The 18541-nt window shown below is 35.4% G+C and overlaps 1 protein-coding gene across 1 annotated transcript; it reads right to left on the bottom strand.

Moving 5' to 3' along the window:
- Window positions 1-924: 924 nt before the first annotated feature.
- Window positions 925-2538, bottom strand: LOC149797812 (uncharacterized; the record flags this gene model as incomplete). The annotated part of the gene is made up of 1 exon (XM_089960806.1): window positions 925-2538. A coding segment is annotated over one exon (1347 nt), but the record flags the coding sequence as incomplete, so codon positions are not given.
- Between the last annotated feature and the right edge of the window lie 16003 nt (window positions 2539-18541).

The following is an 18541-nucleotide window of genomic DNA, read 5'->3' as shown; positions in this document are numbered from 1 at the left end:
ATTATACTAAAAAATGAATTTGAAGGAAAAAGTATAACGTGAGAAAAAAGTATGCTGATTATTTTATTTTTGGTAGATGTCTGTTCTAGATGCCGCACGGTTGCGCTTGATCATGATTTATGGTCAGTATGAAACGGAAAACTCTTTCAGTTCACTGTTTTGTTTTGCTTTTTGTTTACCAAAAAAAAGTTGTTTACTGCAACCATTTACAATTATTGCACTAAATAAATATTCATAGAACGGCATCCAGCTTCATCTTTCCGTTAATTGCACATTAAATGTGTAATAAACGTAAAGGAACATTTGCTTTTTAATCACCAGATGCTACATGTAATAAAAATAATTTATGCACAACTTTTAGAAACCGAGGATCGTGAAACATTAAAAAAATTGCATGTAAATTGTAGAAATATTTGCAAATATTTTTTGAAAGGAAACTTAGACTATTATTACAAAGAAGAAGAATGAACTATGCGATTTCAGAGTATGGCTAATTTCTTTCGCAAATTAGGAAAAAGTTGCACCAGGAAAATGTCAAATGCATTTTTAATTGATAATTACTCAAATTTTACAGTTATTTCTGTGCTTTGAGGAGTTAAGCCGCAGTTGTATTACACTGATGCAGCAATTTATTGAAAATGAATAATTATTTTGCCTTCTGAATTTTTTACACTGAGAATCATCGCATACTGTATAATTTCCATCATTTTATCATTAATTGTCCTTCGAATTACAAAACTTCATCATACTCCAATTACTATCCCTCTGTATTTATGTTTGATTAATTACCTACTAATCCATATAATCATGATGCAGAGTAATATATATATATATATATATATATATATATATATATATATATATATATATATATATATATATATATATATATATATATATATATATATATCAATCCTTGTGCAGCCTAGCATTTTCTGTTGGTTTTCCTCTGCTGTTTGCATGCGCTGTCCATATATCTACTGAACACCTAATCTCACTTGACTGATAATAAATATTGCTTGCGCACATAGTTTCAATCATTTTCCATAACACCATGTATCTATTCGGTAGTTTGTACGTTAGAAATTTCTGCCACAGCCACGAGTCCAAAGTAACCGTTTTCATCTGTATGCCCAGGAGCTACTTTTAGGGGCCATTCTGAAACGAGCCTTTCCTTCAAACCCGACGGCTCTAATGCTGCTGTCCTCCATCTGTTTTCTCTTCTGCTCCGTGACTTTCAAAACTATCACTCGTGATATTTTCCATGCCAAATGTTTCCTTTATTTTGCTTTCTCTCGATTGTGCATTCTTCTGAACAATGATTTCTCCGTCTTGAATTATGACGTTCACCATGTGATCTGATCCGTGCCTTGAAGAAGGTCCTTTGGATTTTTCCTTCAGTTCGACCTCTCCTCTTCGTTCCAGATTTAAAAGACCTTGAATAACATCTCTTTCATTCACACCAAGACTTACCATTGAGACTGAGTCAGATGGATTATTTAGAACAGTTGACTCTTTCAAAGGGACGAGTTGATCCTTCTTTTTTTCCAAATCTGGCTCTGCTTCCAGGGGGTTGAAAACGAGATCATCCATCTCTGTAACGCAATTGTCTTCTAAAATTATAACTGCATTGTTAACAGGTTTTTCGCCTTGAAAATTTGTGTTGTTTCCACTTTTATCTTGTTTGTCTTCTTCTACATCCACTTCATCCTCTGCAGTCGTTTCACTCTGCAGATCGGTTTGCTTCCACGACGTCAAGTCCAACTTTTGTGCATATGATCGATTTTCTGATACAGTTTCTACAGTGGAGTAACCAGCACTGACTATTTTTTCATGGACTACTTCAGTGTTATTGCTGGTAACCTTGGCGCTCGCGTATTGATTGTTTGTTATCTCCTCAACAGTTTCATACATTCCTGCCAAATCTTCCTTTGTACATCCTCTATCAGTGATTCCCACACCGGTTACTATCTCCTCACAGTCTTGTCCACAATTCAAACTAAGTTCTGTGCCACCTTCTAATGATATATGCACGGTGGACCTTTCCTTATCGGGACCTTTTCGACAATTATCACTAATAATCCATAACATAATACTCAATACAAGCATGATTCCTGCAGCAATGCCCCCAGTAGTTGCATTTCTCCTATATTTTTCTGCTTGCTTAGGATCATAATATGGTCCATCTACATTTACGCCATGCTTTATTGTCACCAGGTCCCTATTACCAACCAGTACAATGCATATGTACAAACCAAAGTCCGCAGCATCTGTCTTTCTTACACTTAGTAATTGGCCACGGTCGAAAATACTGACACGCTCAGAGTAATGTCCCTTGAAGGGATACTTGATTATCTCCCCTGTTGGAAGAATCCAGGCTTGGACTTGTGTACCTTTTGGGTGGCTGCAGGAAAGAAGGGCAGGCTGATAAAATTTCACGCTGTGCTTAAATATATCTTCATTACTCTGGTCTGCGTTGGTTTCTGTGGCACTACAACTTAACAGCAAATAAAGAGCCAGCGAGTGGAAAATCTGAAAAACATCATTTTAAGTACAGAATGTATTAAACTAAATTCTTTCACTGGAAGGACTTGCAATTAAGTGGTCCTCTGTATGTGATTTCATTGTTTCATAAAACTGTAACTTTTTTTTTTTTGTTTTTATTTGAAAAATAGTGCTCTCTAGTCGTTGTTGAGAGTGTGTGAGACAGGCCGATACATTCGTACCAGATAGAAAGCAAAATTCCTTTTGTGGTTACTCACTGAAATGAAAGCTAGAGCTTTGGCAGTCACATATAGTATGTTCACTACATCATCGTATTTATAACTGCTCTTGCCAATTTGCTAAAGATATAATTATTCAATAAAAAATCATGCATTACATACATTTTTGGTAATCATATGTTAGATACATTTAGCAACCATGCATGTACATTTTAGCAACCATACATTATATACATTTTATCAACTGTGCATTAGAGTAATAGCTACTTTGCATTAGATACAATTTATCAACTGTGCATTAGAGTAATAGCTACTTTGCATTAGATACAATTTTGGCAGTCATGGATTATATACATTTTTACCAACCATGCATTAATCAATTTTAGCAACCATGCTTGAGAAAAATGTGTAGCAACTATGCATTAAATTAGTTTCCACCAGTCTTGCAATCCTCTCTGAAAAGAAAACTGTAAATCAAAACCACCAACTCTCTTAAAAGGCATCACAAGTGCCATTATACCCGTGGTAGCGTACTGCGTGGCATATATGTATATACAGGTAAACCACCGATTTTTCCGGCGAAGGATGGACCGGCACCTCGTTTAATCCTGACACCGCCAAATTAGTTTACTGGGCGCGCACTCACTTGGATTGATTACACTGTAGTTGGTAGTGGTGATACTTGTATTTTGTGCGATTCTTGGCTTATTTTACTTACATTTAACCCTAGCTATGGCTTCTAAGAAAGAGGTAAATGTCAGTGGTGGTGTCAAGCGTAAAAACCAGTCAATATCGATACAAGATCAAGTAGAACTGTAAAAAAAAAAAAAAAATTGGACCGTGGTGTTTCCGTGCGAAGCTGTGTGCACATATAGTATTGGTTCATCAACTGATTACGATATAAAGAAGCAGAGGGACAAAATATTAAACTTCTATTCAGACAGTGATTCCAAGAAGCGAATGAACATTAGAAAAAACTATGAAAGATGGTAAGAGTACTGAGCATGACCAAGTGATGATGGAATGGTTTCGACAGCGTCGGAGTGGCGGAGTGGACTTGTAAGGCAGGATGGTAATGGACCAGGCTCATTTGCTTCATAAAGTAGAACATGAGTGTGACTATAGTGAAGGATGGCTTCAAAGGTTCAAGAAGCGTCATAGAATTTCCAGGCATAACGTATGTGGAGAAAAAAAGTCTGCAGGCCACGAAGAGCTGCCGAGTATGTGGACAAATTTCAGAAGCTTGTAGTTGATGCGCACCTCAGTCCTGAGCAGGTGTGTGGTGCAGATGAAACTGCATTATATTGACTATGCGTGACCTCGGTTAGTTCGGCAAAACTGGAACCAATGGTGCCGGGAAATTATATATATATATATATATATATATATATATATATATATATATATATATATATATATATATATATATATATATATATATATATATATATATATACATGAATGACCTAAGAAAAATAACCTCCTCTACATGATTACTTAATGGGGAAAAAAAATAAACACAATTCTTTTTAAAATTGCCGCCAAGCAGTTTCGGTGGCAATGGAAAGATGAAAATACATATGGGATCAAATTGCCCCTGATGTTAAGGAATGGGACAACAACAACAGTACTACTACTACTACTACTACTAATAATAATAATAATAATAATAATAATAACACATTTTAAAAATAGTAAATAAAGCAACAAATTTACATACATATATATATATATATATATATATATATATATATATATATATATATATATATATATATATATATATATATATATATATATATATATATATATATACGAAAGTAAAATCAAAGTATAAATAAATGTATATGTGATAACAAAACTTGCTTCTGCTAATTAAAAATATGATGCATTTTAAATGTTACCATTTTTAATTATCCTTGTCCTCGAAACTGTTTTTAATTTTCCAGCGAACTAGTTCAACTTCAAGACACATCTGTGTAGTGAAGCTTCGGAAACTCAACTTTAAACTAATTGTAGCTTTACTGAGGTCAAAGGTCATCTTAACCCTTTTTATTGCCAAAGTGCCTTAAAACTTCAGAATATGCTTTTCATCCCATCTAACCTCTGTCTGCTCTTTTCACTAAAGTGACAGGAAATTGTAACTTATTTCAGGAGGAGGTAATTCTTTTTCCATCTTCCATGCGCACACATAACCCTTTTTTATTTATGAAAGCAAATTTAGCACATTGAGTTATTTTATTCTGTGTTTCCAATGTTGAATATATTTTTCATGTGTGCAGTAGTGACTGAAATATTCGGCCTAGTTTATGATCACGTACCATGCACTCATAGTTACAACGGTATTCGAGTATATGTCGATGCTTTACTTTAAACTGCATTAAGAGGTATAACCGTAGAAATTTGTTTTGCTTGCTTTATTTACTATTTTTAAAATGTGTTAGTAGTAGTAGTAGTAGTACTGTTGTTGTTGTCCCATTCCTTAACATCAGGGGCAATTTGATCCCATATGTATTTTCATCTGTCCGTTGCCACCGAAACTGCTTGGCGGCAATTTTAAAAAGAATTGTGTTTATTTTTTTCCCCCATTAAGTAATCATGTAGAGGAGGTTATTTTTCTTAGGTCATTCCTGTTGGGTCCCGACCGCTCTGGTGGTCTAGTGGTTAGAGCCTCCGCCTCAGACGCAGCATGTCGCGGGTTCGAACCATAACCAAGTCATACCAAAGACTTATAATAAAAAATAGTACTAACAGCTGCCTGGCTAGGCGCTCATCATTAAGAGGTTAGTGTTAGGACTGGTCGGCCGGTGTCAGGATAATCTAACTGGGTGTGACATAATGCTACATGTCTGAGGCATGATACCCCAGTGCTAGACATCACTATAAACTGCCACAATGCAGATATCGTAGCGATCTGATTGAAAAAATGATGCAGCTACGTTAAACGTCCAAATCACACACACACATGCGCACGCACACACACACACACACGCAAAAACACTGTTGGGTCCCTGGTAGAAGGTCACTGTACAAATGTGCACAAAATCAGTAACTGTGACATTGTCCAACATCTGTGACCAAACTTGTCGTATATGGACACAGCAGCACGAAGATATATGATAACGAAATGCCACTGATACGTCGTATTTTAATGTCACTTGTACATCACGTGGCAATCAGTATCTCTTATTTAGCCAATCAAATGGTTTTCATTTTGTCTCGCTTACAAAATATACAGAGTGTATATGCAAGTCATAAGTATAACTTTTCCAACAGCTCTGTTGTTTTACGCTGCTGCTGCTGCTGTTGCAGCCGTACGCATCAGCTTGAAATTCTACATTAAGTTCTATAATTCTCTGAAGCTGTTGAGAGTAGAGTCATAAAATGAATGGTGGCTTATATGTCGTTGGGTAACGCTACCAGAAATCGGTTGTAAATTAAAGCAGATCTTGATGATAGCAGGTTTTAGCTCAAATGATTACCGTCTCTACACATATATACGTCGGAGCTAACTGCAAACTTCAAAGGGCCAGAACTGATTTCATCATGCTCCAGCAGATCAGGATCCATGTTGCTTCTTCTGCTGATAAATCCTCACAAACTAAAGAGAGCCAGATCTGCCTGCGCATATTGCACAGGCAGGTCTGGTTCTGTGCAGTTTGCATTTTGATCCGGCGTATACGCATGTATGACGATACGTCAAAATTTCATTTAGTTCCATTTCTCTGACACGGACGTCATAGCACTTTCAGGGTGTGTTCATTTTAAGACTAATATTCTCATTCTCTCCAAGAGTAGGTCTCAGTGACCTGCATATTGTGCTCTGTTGATGAATTTGTGGGCTTTAACTTCAGCGTTGGCGGTAACATAGAATTCTGCGGAGATTTTGTTACCTAAAATGCATTGGTATGGTAGGTCTCATACTCTAGTATCCAAGACTCCTGCTTTCATGCAGTCAACGCCCCTTCTTATCCTAGTCATGTAGCTATCTAAATAACCTTGTTTTACAGCTGTTGAGGTCAAATTCTGAAATTAACATCTTGTGTATATGCTTAGAGAAAGAATAGTAGATATATGCAGTAAGATCTATTGACTCCCTGTGTATCAAGCCCTTGTTCCATAGATTCCTATTTTAAATAGATAAAAATATATTTAGGAAGAAGACATGCTTAATTTCACTCAGATCAATAATAAAATGGCTATGTGATGAGGAAATATATTCACAAAGTAAATACTAGAATGCATGCAGATTTATGTAACAAATATAGGCATGATGTAAAAAAAATGTCGATATAAAAAGGAGAATAATGCGCTAGTAGAGTAGAACACTGTTGCGTGTAAATACTATCTATCTATCTATCTATCTATCTACATATATATATATATATATATATATATATATATATATATATATATATATATATATATATATATATATATATATATATATATTAAACCGACTGTCAACACAAACTATGAAAAACTATGAATATACCCCTGGATATCTCTCATCCGCTGCCAGAGTCCAAAGGAAGTGTTTCCTTATAGGATTAAACACAATTGATAAAAAGTTGGAAGTAAACGTCTTATGGAAAACATTTCGATATGTTACAGTCATTTTCATTTCCTGTATAACATTGACATAAATGAAGAGAGATATAAAAGGATGAATATCCTAGCGGGAAAAAAAAATTCATAATTATGGGCGAGTTTAAAACCCATACACACTGGTGTATACCGCAAATATATGAAAACGTAGCACTGATAAACACTCTGCCTCTGTCATACACGATGTATGATATTGCCATGCATGTTTAATTGCACTGTGTGTTTCATCTTTGTCCATAATTGAGGGTAGAAGTTTGGCCTAACTTACTATTCTCATGTTTTGTCACGTTTATAAGTCATTAATAAGTTATTTACTGATATATGAGTTCAAGATCTAACCTTATTTACAAGCTAGAATGGTCTTCATATCCTGGTCATTTTATTGTGTCTTAGTTTACTTTTTTATATAATTGTGGTAAGCAAACGTATTAATTTCCGTTTTAAGTTTAGCCTGTGGAATTACTTACTGTTGTGTTCAGACCTAATTTAAAAGGAATCGTTTATATAAATTATTCATTGGAATTACATAATGCTCATTAGTGTTTTGGGATAAATTGCTATTTGGGGATTAGTCTGAATTCATTCAAAGACATCCTTGATTATATCATTGTGATACATCAAGACAGTTGGCACATAAACCTTCTCAACACAATTGGTACATTTGCACAATCAGTAGTGGAATTCATTCGGTACATTCTTTAGTTTTGGACTTGTGATGGAATATTTAGAATTATTACTGTTAAGTTCCTCTTAAATATTCACTTTGTGACATAAGGAAAAGTAATTATTTTCAATTTTAATACACTTGTTGCTTTCGCTTCTTTATGTTAGTTAGTTTAACTCCATAGAGTGATTACAATAGTAACAAAAAAAAAAAAAACGTTATATAAGTCAGTAGGCTGTCTGGCTCGCGCGATATTCAAGCTATTCGCAATCCCGGCGCGTGCACATGATAATGCTTGGTTTACCTGTGCTCAGGCCCAGTTTGCAAGCTCCTGGAAAGGCCTGCGACTCGGAAATTCACTATTCCTTTCCGTCTTACACAATTTCTAGTCTGCGTTCACATATAATGACCGAGTTAGGAAATGATTGTTCGCAGCATTTCGACGTTGACTGTATAAAAGCTGGATTTTTAGAGGACAAGGTTTCAATGTTGTTCAATGTTCTTTGTCTTAGTTCATACTGCTAACGGTGTTATGTAAACTGTGTGAGTCGGCAACTGACAGGTTATGTCAGTATAAACGCAGAATAAAAACAATATTAAGGGCTATCGGTAAAACGAATTGGCTTAACTGATGGGTGGGTATGTTTTAGTAAAATATCACGTACAGCACGTACTGAGTTTAAAGTTATATATTATTAACTTTTTATAAAAAAAAAAACGTCATTTAATGTTCAGTTACAATCGGTTTTGCGGAAAATGTATTTATTTGAGATAAATAGGCAATATCATATTGTGTTTTGCGCGCAATAGATCACGTCATTGAGATATTATGGAGCTACTGTATTCTAAGTATCTTGTTGACTGAAGACTAATCAAGATAGAAGGAGCGCTACATTTTTCATATACATTGGGCCTTGCGTACAGTGCACGTGGCAAATGCCAGGATGCCAAGCAATGGGGGCTGCCATATTGGTCTTCTTTTGTAAACCCGGTATCTTGACTGAAAGTCATATTATACGCATACCTGTAAGGATAACACACTTTCCATACTGAAAGTCATATTATACCCATACATGTAAGGATAACACACTTTCCATACTGAAAGTCATATTATACGCATACCTGTAAGGATAACACACTTTCCATACTGAAAGTCATATTATACCCATACCTGTAAGGATAACACACTTTCCATACTGAAAGTCATATTATGCGCCTACCTGTAAGGATAACACACTTTCCATACTGAAAGTAATTATGGTCGGTACCGGTATTAGCAAAAAGAATTGCAAAACATTCCTGAAATACAGACAGTAAAGTGACTGATTTGCTTCTTTACATTTTACTTCTGTTCATCACATCTTTCACGCCACGTACTTTTGTAAGTATTCATCCCCCACAATTATAACATATTCAGGTATCATCAGTTTGGTTTTTCTTAATACCCGTCTAAAGATAATGAAAAGTAACTGACATTAACTACTTATCTTAAATAAACCTTTTAATTTATGCATAAATGGGATGTATAATGAATTTGACTGCAAGTACAAGAACTACTGTAGTTGTCGTATGAGTTTCCGATAGTGTGCGAGAAGGCACTGCCCGAAAAACAAAAGGGCATTCAAATTGAGAAAAAGACAAATTTAAACCAAAATACAAACTGATCAGGTAAGATATATAAGCAGTTGCATACTTTACAGGACGGTACCTCGTTCGGTTCTAATGGATGTCATGATTCTCATTAGTCTCTACGGTTAAACAAAGTAGAGCAATATGTTTCAGGACAATGAATATGACACATGTTCAAGTATATCTATGTGCTTTTCTACACTGGAATGTACAGTTTGTCGAACAGGCTACGTATAGGAAAATATCGTACACATAAGTATATTCATGTATGTGAATATTAGTGGCGATTTAGCAACATTTCTCTGTATTTGTGATAACTATTTATTTGTGTTGTTTCTTCTATGGCATTTCAACACTGGACTGGATAAATCAATGTTTTCGTTGTACAGAGTACTCATTTTCAGAAACATGGGTGCTTTAGAAACCAGGATACAGTGAGCCAGTTTAATGTGGTTGGTGGTATATATAAATGGAAAATATTAGAACAAAGTCTTAGAGTTCGTACATTTTGCCTTGGATCCATTAATAGGATACAAAGAGAGTCGTTAGAAATTCAAACTCGTTAATTATTGAAGCTTAAACAACTGAATTATCAATTGTGGCACAATAGATAGTTCAGCACAGTGGCGTCACTCGGGTTGGTGTCACCCAGTGCGGTAGCTCATGGTGTCACCCCCATGGTCCTCCTTCCGTAACAGATCATACAGAATCCTTAGTAATGTCATTTTGGTGTCACCCCCTCTGATGGTGTCAGCCGGTGCAGTCCGCATCCCCCGCATCCCCCTAGCGACGCCACTGCTGTGCCTGCTATTCATGTATTTAACTATGATCGGTTATCCGCTTATGACATCCGACTAGACCGAGCAGTGTGTGCTCTGTAAAATTTGCAATTTTTCATTTTGGTGTCACCCTCTGAGATGGTGTCACCCGGTGCGGTCCGCACCCCCCTAGCGACGCCACTGGTTCAGCATGTACACAAAGAATTGCGAACAGAGAATATGAATATTCCAGACTCTTGATTTTGGGAAACATCATCATGTTTTGAACTAAAATTATGTCATTATTATTATTACTACCAAAATACATGGAGAATTGTGTAATTGCTTTCATCAAATAAATCCTGCTTATGGTAGATACAGGCCTTCCTACCCTTTCTTAGGAACTATAGTCAAGGTTGTTTAGGACTGTCTAGAATCCATCTTATTTGTAAACAGTGTGTGCAGAAAAAGAGTTCATATTCAATTTCTCCAAGTTTTATTCAAAATCCGCATCTCCTTGCCACTAAATAGATTATTTGTAAGTGACAGTGGCATTTCATTTTCACCACATACTGATACCTTATTGATGTACACTGCATCCCAGTATGTGGACAAGAAGGTATGGAATTGTATTTATTATACGGTATTCTTTTTATAAGTTATTCTTTCACAAATTTGCTGATAAATCGTGCATGATACTTAACTGAAAGAATTCGGACATCACTATTACCATAAATTTTAGCCATTTTCATCACCCACCTGTACTGAATTGTGCATTACCAATAGCCCTTAAACTTGTATAACTGTAATTCTTTATAATTTTAATAATTCCGTTGGTATCAATTTCGATCATTATTTCGGCATTTTGTTGAGGGCTTCTGGTACATAGCTACTTACAGAACACGAGATTCTGCATCAACAACACAGTAGCTTCGTAACAAGTAGTTCTACCAACAGTAGACGAACTTAGGTATTAAACATTCCACAGCATGGTATCAAAATTTTATCTAAATGGGCATGCTTATTCTTGGTAGAAACTCAATATTCAAAGCAATGGATGGGTTGTTTTTGTTGGACATAAAAAATAATTCTTGGATTTAATGCTTTCAAAGACGAGTTCAACATAATTTGGCCGGTTGATTCTTGTCCATACTTGTGACTTTCCAGTTTTCATTTCTTTAAACCTAGTTTATGTACATTAACAGGTTAGGTCACCTACAGAGTCTCCTTAGAAATCAAATTAAGATTATCGGTAAATGGTTATAGTGATGGAGGTAATAGTCACACAAAGTAAGACATCGACCATGACAGTTACGATGGAGGGCGAGCAGATTTTATTTCCCTCAATCCATCGTAACTATCAATATCGGCGTCTATCCATGGTAGAACTACAGCTCCAAGCGTTATACTGTTAGTGTTTGGACCCCTTCCTCCAATCCTTATACCTATCTACCTGTAGATTTAATTTCATTCGTAAAGAGCCTCGTTGACAATGTTGTAGCCTAATGTGTTTGGCAGATTTTCAGTTTCCCAGCTCTGAGATAGGGATCTACATAAGAGATCTTACCCTTTTGTGAGATTTAAATCGTTTCGGTTTCTGGTCATCCTTCCCCTTTGTGAGATTTAAATTGTTTTAGTTTCTGATCATCCTTCCTCTTTGTCAGGTTTAAATTGATTTGGTTTCTGGTCACCCTTCCTCTTTGTGAGATTTAAATCGTTTTGGGTTCTGGTCATCCTTCCCCTTTGTGAGATTTAAATTGATTGTTTGCTTTTTTTGTTCATCCTGTTGTCCAGTTGACATACACTTTTATTTCGTTTTGAAAGCATCTAGTGTGTATGCCTTCCGTTTCAGCGTTTACATTGACTACATTGCACGTGGGTGTTTTTAGAAGTTGGTATAAACTACTTTTCCGTATAGTATGTACAGAAATAAACGCAGCGAGGCCTGAGCACATGTTTACGTTCTGACCAATGAAGATAAAGAGTACTTCCTTGTTGGACTTTCTTTCGTAAGTTCATAAAGAAATGTTTACCATAATAGAGGAACAGTGTACAGAACATGATCGATATAAATAGAATGTTGGACTGCCTCTACCACCTTAACGGTAGACAAAATTATAATTTGCTACTTCCCTCAGGTCATAATTAGCATTTTCTTTTTAAAAAAGGAAAAACAATTACCTAATGGAAAGTACCTTTCGTGAATGATCCTTATTTTTACAAAAATATAAACAATAACCTCGATTATACTCGGGGAAATTCCAACACTTAAACCAATATAAAACATATTTACTTCTCCTATTAATAATGATCATGATATTAAGCCCATACACAGAGAGAATAATATAGCTATGCATTAGTTATTTACACAAAATAAAAAATTTCAAAAATTCATTTTGGTCAAGCAGAAGTGAACTCTGTTTTGGACAAGGTCAAATCCAACATACAATGTTACATTACAATTGCATGTAATGAAATAATAATAAATAAAAAAATTAACAAATAACAACAATGTAAATAAAATACACATAATAATGTAAAGTATTCTCGTACATATTGACGTCCCCGTTTAAAAACAACACACACAAAAAAAACGAAAAGGGTAGTATGTTGAAAAAACACCAGGCTGAAAGAGAAGGGGAGAAAGAGTGCGTGCGTAAATTTTCACCTGGTAACACACTGAGATGATCCCCACGATCCCATTACGCAAGAAATTACTTTATTTCTGTATTTGCTTTGGAGAATATTGGTTTTGTTGGTGTAAACTCTGAAGAATATTGAAAACTTACTTGTCATTTTGTTAAGGAAAAGTTTTCAAGCTCAATACATTCACTAAGCAGCATTAATGCGAATGGTTCGCTACATGTAACATTTTCCGATGTCGAAAAGGATGAATGTCTTGGTTAAAAGCTTAGAGCAAATTTACTAATATATTCATAACAGGACAAGATTGGTTTGGTGCAATCAGCACTTACCTACCCACAATGCATGTGTCGTGGATAAAATAAGTCTTTATACATTCAAAGAAACCGTTGCTTCCAACGTTGCAGCACTCAGCATGTCCTTTGTTAATAAACGTGTCTCCATCTTTATGGAAAGCTGCGAAAATAATGCCATTGTAATGAGTTATGTTGAGATAATTATGACAAGAATTATTTTTACACACCTGTACAACCACCTACACTCGAATGATCTTATATTCAAATATCAATCTGGTTTTCTTCCCAACAACTACAATCAAATTATCTTATATTCACATATCAATCTGGTGTTCTTCCCAACAACTACACTCAAATGATCTTATATTCAAATATCAATCTGGTTTTCTTCCCAACAAGCACACTCTATACTCGAGTATCAATCTGATTTTCTTCCCAACAACTACACTCAAATTATCTTATATTCACATATCAATCTGGTGTTCTTCCCAACAACTACACTCTATACTCGAGTATCAGTCTGATGTTCTTCCCAACAACTACACTCAAATGATCTGATATTCACATATCAATCTTATTTTCTTCCCAACAACTATACTCAAATGATCTTATATTGTAAGATCAATCTGGTTTTCTTCCTAACAACTATACTCAAATGATCTTATATCTTAATATCAATCTGATTTTCTTCCTAACAACTATACTCAAATGATCTTATATTCAGATATCAATCTGTCTTTCTTCCCAACAACTCCTGCATATTTCAGTACATAGATATGTACCTTAGTATATGTACTACGCTTGAACAAGGATGACATAAGGGTGGTCTTTTGCGATGTCCCTAAAAGCATTTGGTTTGGTTTGACATAAATATATAATACATAAATTACAATGCATTGGCATTGATATATCTTATTGATTAATTTTCTGATTATCTCTCTGAAAAACTGCAAACAATTTTTGTAAATACTGCCTAATCAAATAATCAGTATGCTATGGTGGCACCACATCACTCTGTGTAATGTCCGTTATCATATTTTGTATATATCAACCTTATAGGCGACGATTTCTTGCGTGTTACAGGCTCTTTTCAGATGATAGTTTACTGGCGTGTTGATCAAATGATATTTAAGAAATCGAGCATGAACTAAACACATATTTACAAACCATTGATGACTGGGCAAACTAGGGGGCTGGTTGAGTTCAATCCAATCAAACGAGTTTAGATTGTTCTCTTTTTAGCTAGAGCTCATTTTTTCCAAATCTAAAATTTAAAAGTGAATTTTGTTTCTTATGTCGAGTTCCATTAACATCTTGGCATAATCTTCATTAGTCCCAGGACCAAAAATAACCATAACATCTTTCTTCCTCAAAAATTACTACTTCCTTGAAAGTACTCAAATATAAATTCAGAAGAAAAGCGTTAGAAAAGATGCATTTTACATACATCCTCCCCTTACTAGAGTGTGTGTGTGATTTGGATTTTTAACGTAGCTTTAACAATGTTTGAGTCATATCGCTGCGATGTCTGCAGTGTGACAGTTTATAGTGATGTCTAGCAATGGGGCATCATGCCGCAGACATGTAGCATAATGTCCACCCAGTCATATTATCCTAACACCAGACCGACCAGTCCTAACACTAACCTCTTAATGCTGAGTGCCAAGCGAGGCAGCTGTTAGTACCAGCCATAACATACACATACAAAATTGTAATAACAGCTGCCTCGCTTGGCGATCAGGATTAAAAGGTTAGTGTTAGGACTGGTCGGTCTGGTGTCAGGATAATGTGACGGTAGGACATGATGCTACGTGCCTGCTGCATGATTCCCCTGTGCTAGAAAATATGAACTGCCACACGGCAGACATCGTAGCGATGACTGAATTTTTTTAAAGCTACGTTAAAAATCCAAATCACACAAAGACACACGCATGCACGCACAAACGCACACACAAACACACACACATGAAGAAACGTGTTGGCTTACCTTGCTGACCTTCTATCGAGTTCATGCAGGTATATCTCGATGAAAAGTCGTTAAAGCTGCTGGGCCGGCTAGTAAGCGGCTACCCCATGCCGACACCAAATGCCAACTTTTCGATAGGGAATGGACTCTGACCTATACCCCAACATAAATGTCCAAATATCAAAATGGGGTGGCAAGGATCAGAGGAAACTCGGTCTAATAGCTTCCTGTGGGTCGGTGGTTCTTGCCAGGGTTTCCCCGGGTTCTTTCTCCACAAGAAAAACTGGCCGCTATGTATAGCCTATCATGTGCTGAAAAATGGCGTTAAACCCACAACAACAATAATTGTCCAGTGACTTATACTTTACTATCAACTATCTCTCTCTCTCTCTCTCTCTCTCTCTATATATATATATATATATATATATATATATATATATATATATATATATATATATATATATATATATATATATATATATATATACATACATACATACATACATACATACCTGGATAGATAGAGAGGTGGTGTGGGTGGGTGGGGTGGGGGTGTTGAATCATGGACCTTTCTCTGCTCACATCCCGCCATCCTTGTACTTCTTTCACTACGTAATGTTGTGTTATTTCAATAATTTAACTTAATTTCCAAATGTGTTATGTAGTTTAATAATTCTGACCGCTATATTTATATACATGAAAGCGCTGAGTGTCTTTATCAGTCACGTTTACAGCGTGATCACCATAAAATCAATAATAAATTCAGCTATTGTTGCTGCTAGAACAAATATTATTTCGTGTCAGTAAAAATGAATACTGTAATCGCAGTGTACCGTGTAGCCTTCTTACAAATTGAAATCAATGGACCGTGTAGCCTTCTTACAAACTGAAATCAATGGACCGTGAAGCCTTCCTCAGATTGAAATTAATACATAACAGCTTTGCATAACGCATACAAATATTCCCAACTGAAGTCAAATAGACAGAAACAGGTGTGACTAAAAATTTTTTTGCTTGTTTCTTTGTTTATTTTGTCCAGAAATCCTTGTCATAAATCACATAATATTGGGGTTATATAACTTTGAATTATGACAGTTACCTTTATTGACTGACGTCTGTTTGTCTCAGTATTGTGTCGTTTGGACATCAGACACACGTCCGTTAGGTTCACGCTTCATTAAAAAGAAATATAAATTTGTATAACGCAAAATCTCTTAAGCAAAATTGATTAAAATAACAAAAAGATAATAGCAGGTGTGTCTCACCTGAAACAATTTTTCATGAGTCTATATATGTGTAATACTAGTGTAATTCACACGCTATTCTTTTTCTAATTTCCCGTGATGTTTTTTCTTTTTAATTATAAATTACAGTAGCTACCTGTAGAAGTGAAGTTCGAGGTCATATTGTATGTTGAATTGGGAGAACCATTTTTGTTGTGGACAAGACTAAAAAATTAATTCCTTTGGAAATATTTTACTTGGTCCATGATAATGACCATTTATTAAACTATGGAATCATTTCATTTGGAGCAATAAAGTTATTTGTCAGTAAGTGTTAAAACGTAAAGTGCAAAGCTTCAGAAATCATCATCTTAGAACTACAAAATAATTTCAAAAGCTCCATTACGGGACAAATACTGGGAAATAGTTCACATTTGCATCGGGAAGACTACGTTTTTCAAAAGGATATAAAGAATTTAACCTTGAATACAAAAGAAATTAAAGATCTTGTATTCGGATGCATGTCACTTTTAAATTGATCTCTGAGATAACTATGATTGCGTGGTCTAAACTGTGTATTGTTTTCATTTTTTTCCTTCAAAATCTACTAACTGTGAATTTGTTTAATTAGAAATTACAGTGTTCATTTAAAAGCGTACCTGCTGCATCTCTCCCCCATCTACAATTTCGTCTCGGAGTAGATGGGGGCGTGGTAGGAACGGCTCGGTGTGGGTCTAAATCGTTCTTTGCTATATCTCATAAACCAAAACTGGTTTGATTCAAGGAATCTAAATAAAAAGTCCATGTTATATGTGTTGATACATGGGTCAGCTATGATTTCGTGCTCTCAGACATGTAAGACTTACGGAAAGCCATACGCACTTTAATCTTGCATTCTTGTAAATTAAAGATAGTAATTGCATTTACGTGTAGGTAAGGAACATCGGAGACACATGTCTGTTTTTGGAACATCAGAGACGAATCATTTGCAAAATCATTAGAGACTCGGAATCAGATCTGTGTTTGGAACATTAGAGACCCAGATCTGTTATTGGAACATCAGTGCCAAATCTGTTGTTGGAACATCTCTTGCACAGATCTATTGTTCGAAGACCAGAGACCTAGATGGATGGATGGATGGATGGATGGATGGATGGGATGGGATGGGATAGATGGATAGATAAGACAAGACAAGAAAAGACAAGACATTTGGGAAATTAACGTTTAATTGCTTTGTATCAGTGATATTTATGCATATTTTAACTGCATTTTGTCAAAATGTTTTTGCCTTTTCAATGAAAACTAGTAACATTGGGAAATAAACACGAAACAGTTTTACCCTGCCAGTTTACATTTGGTGTAGACATCAGCATGATGAGATAAAAAGGGGGTGAATTAGGTTACGCTATGATGAGATAAAAGGGGGGTGAATTAGGGTAGCGTATAGCTGTATAGCTGTTTGAGTTGCATCCCTTGTTTTGCATGAGCTCATCGGAGAAAAAAAAAATGAACAGGATTGATTCAGTTCAGTCAGAGTATTTGTAAAGCAAAGCCAGACCTAGAACTCATAAGACTCTTGAACGTGAGTTTAAGCTCGATTTTATGTTACAGCCAACCACATATGAACTTACTATTAATACCTCATGTTCGACTGGTTGACGGTTGAAACTCAATTTCAAACCTTCAGACCTCTCAAGTTTGAGTTTTATAATCTCCACCCAGACATGAGACTTTTGAGACTTTGTGCTACCCAAGTGCGAAAAACTTGACTTTGTAACACCACATTTTTGGGCTGAGATTGAAAAAAATATCAATCTCAAGCTTAACGTCCGAGTTACAAGATCCATAGGATGCGTATAAACTGTTCAGAAACTGTTAACTGTTTTGAATGTCGTTCCAAATGAGTATATATATATATATATATATATATATATATATATATATATATATATATATATATATATATATATATATATATATATATATATATCCTCTTAATATGTCATTTATATTTATAGCGTTCGTTTTTTC

The sequence above is a fragment of the Sinohyriopsis cumingii genome, chromosome 6 (genome assembly GCF_028554795.1).
Source record: "Sinohyriopsis cumingii isolate HCF-2022 chromosome 6, ASM2855479v2, whole genome shotgun sequence".
NCBI lineage: Eukaryota > Metazoa > Mollusca > Bivalvia > Unionida > Unionidae > Sinohyriopsis > Sinohyriopsis cumingii.
This window is presented reverse-complemented; position numbering and strand designations above follow the sequence as displayed.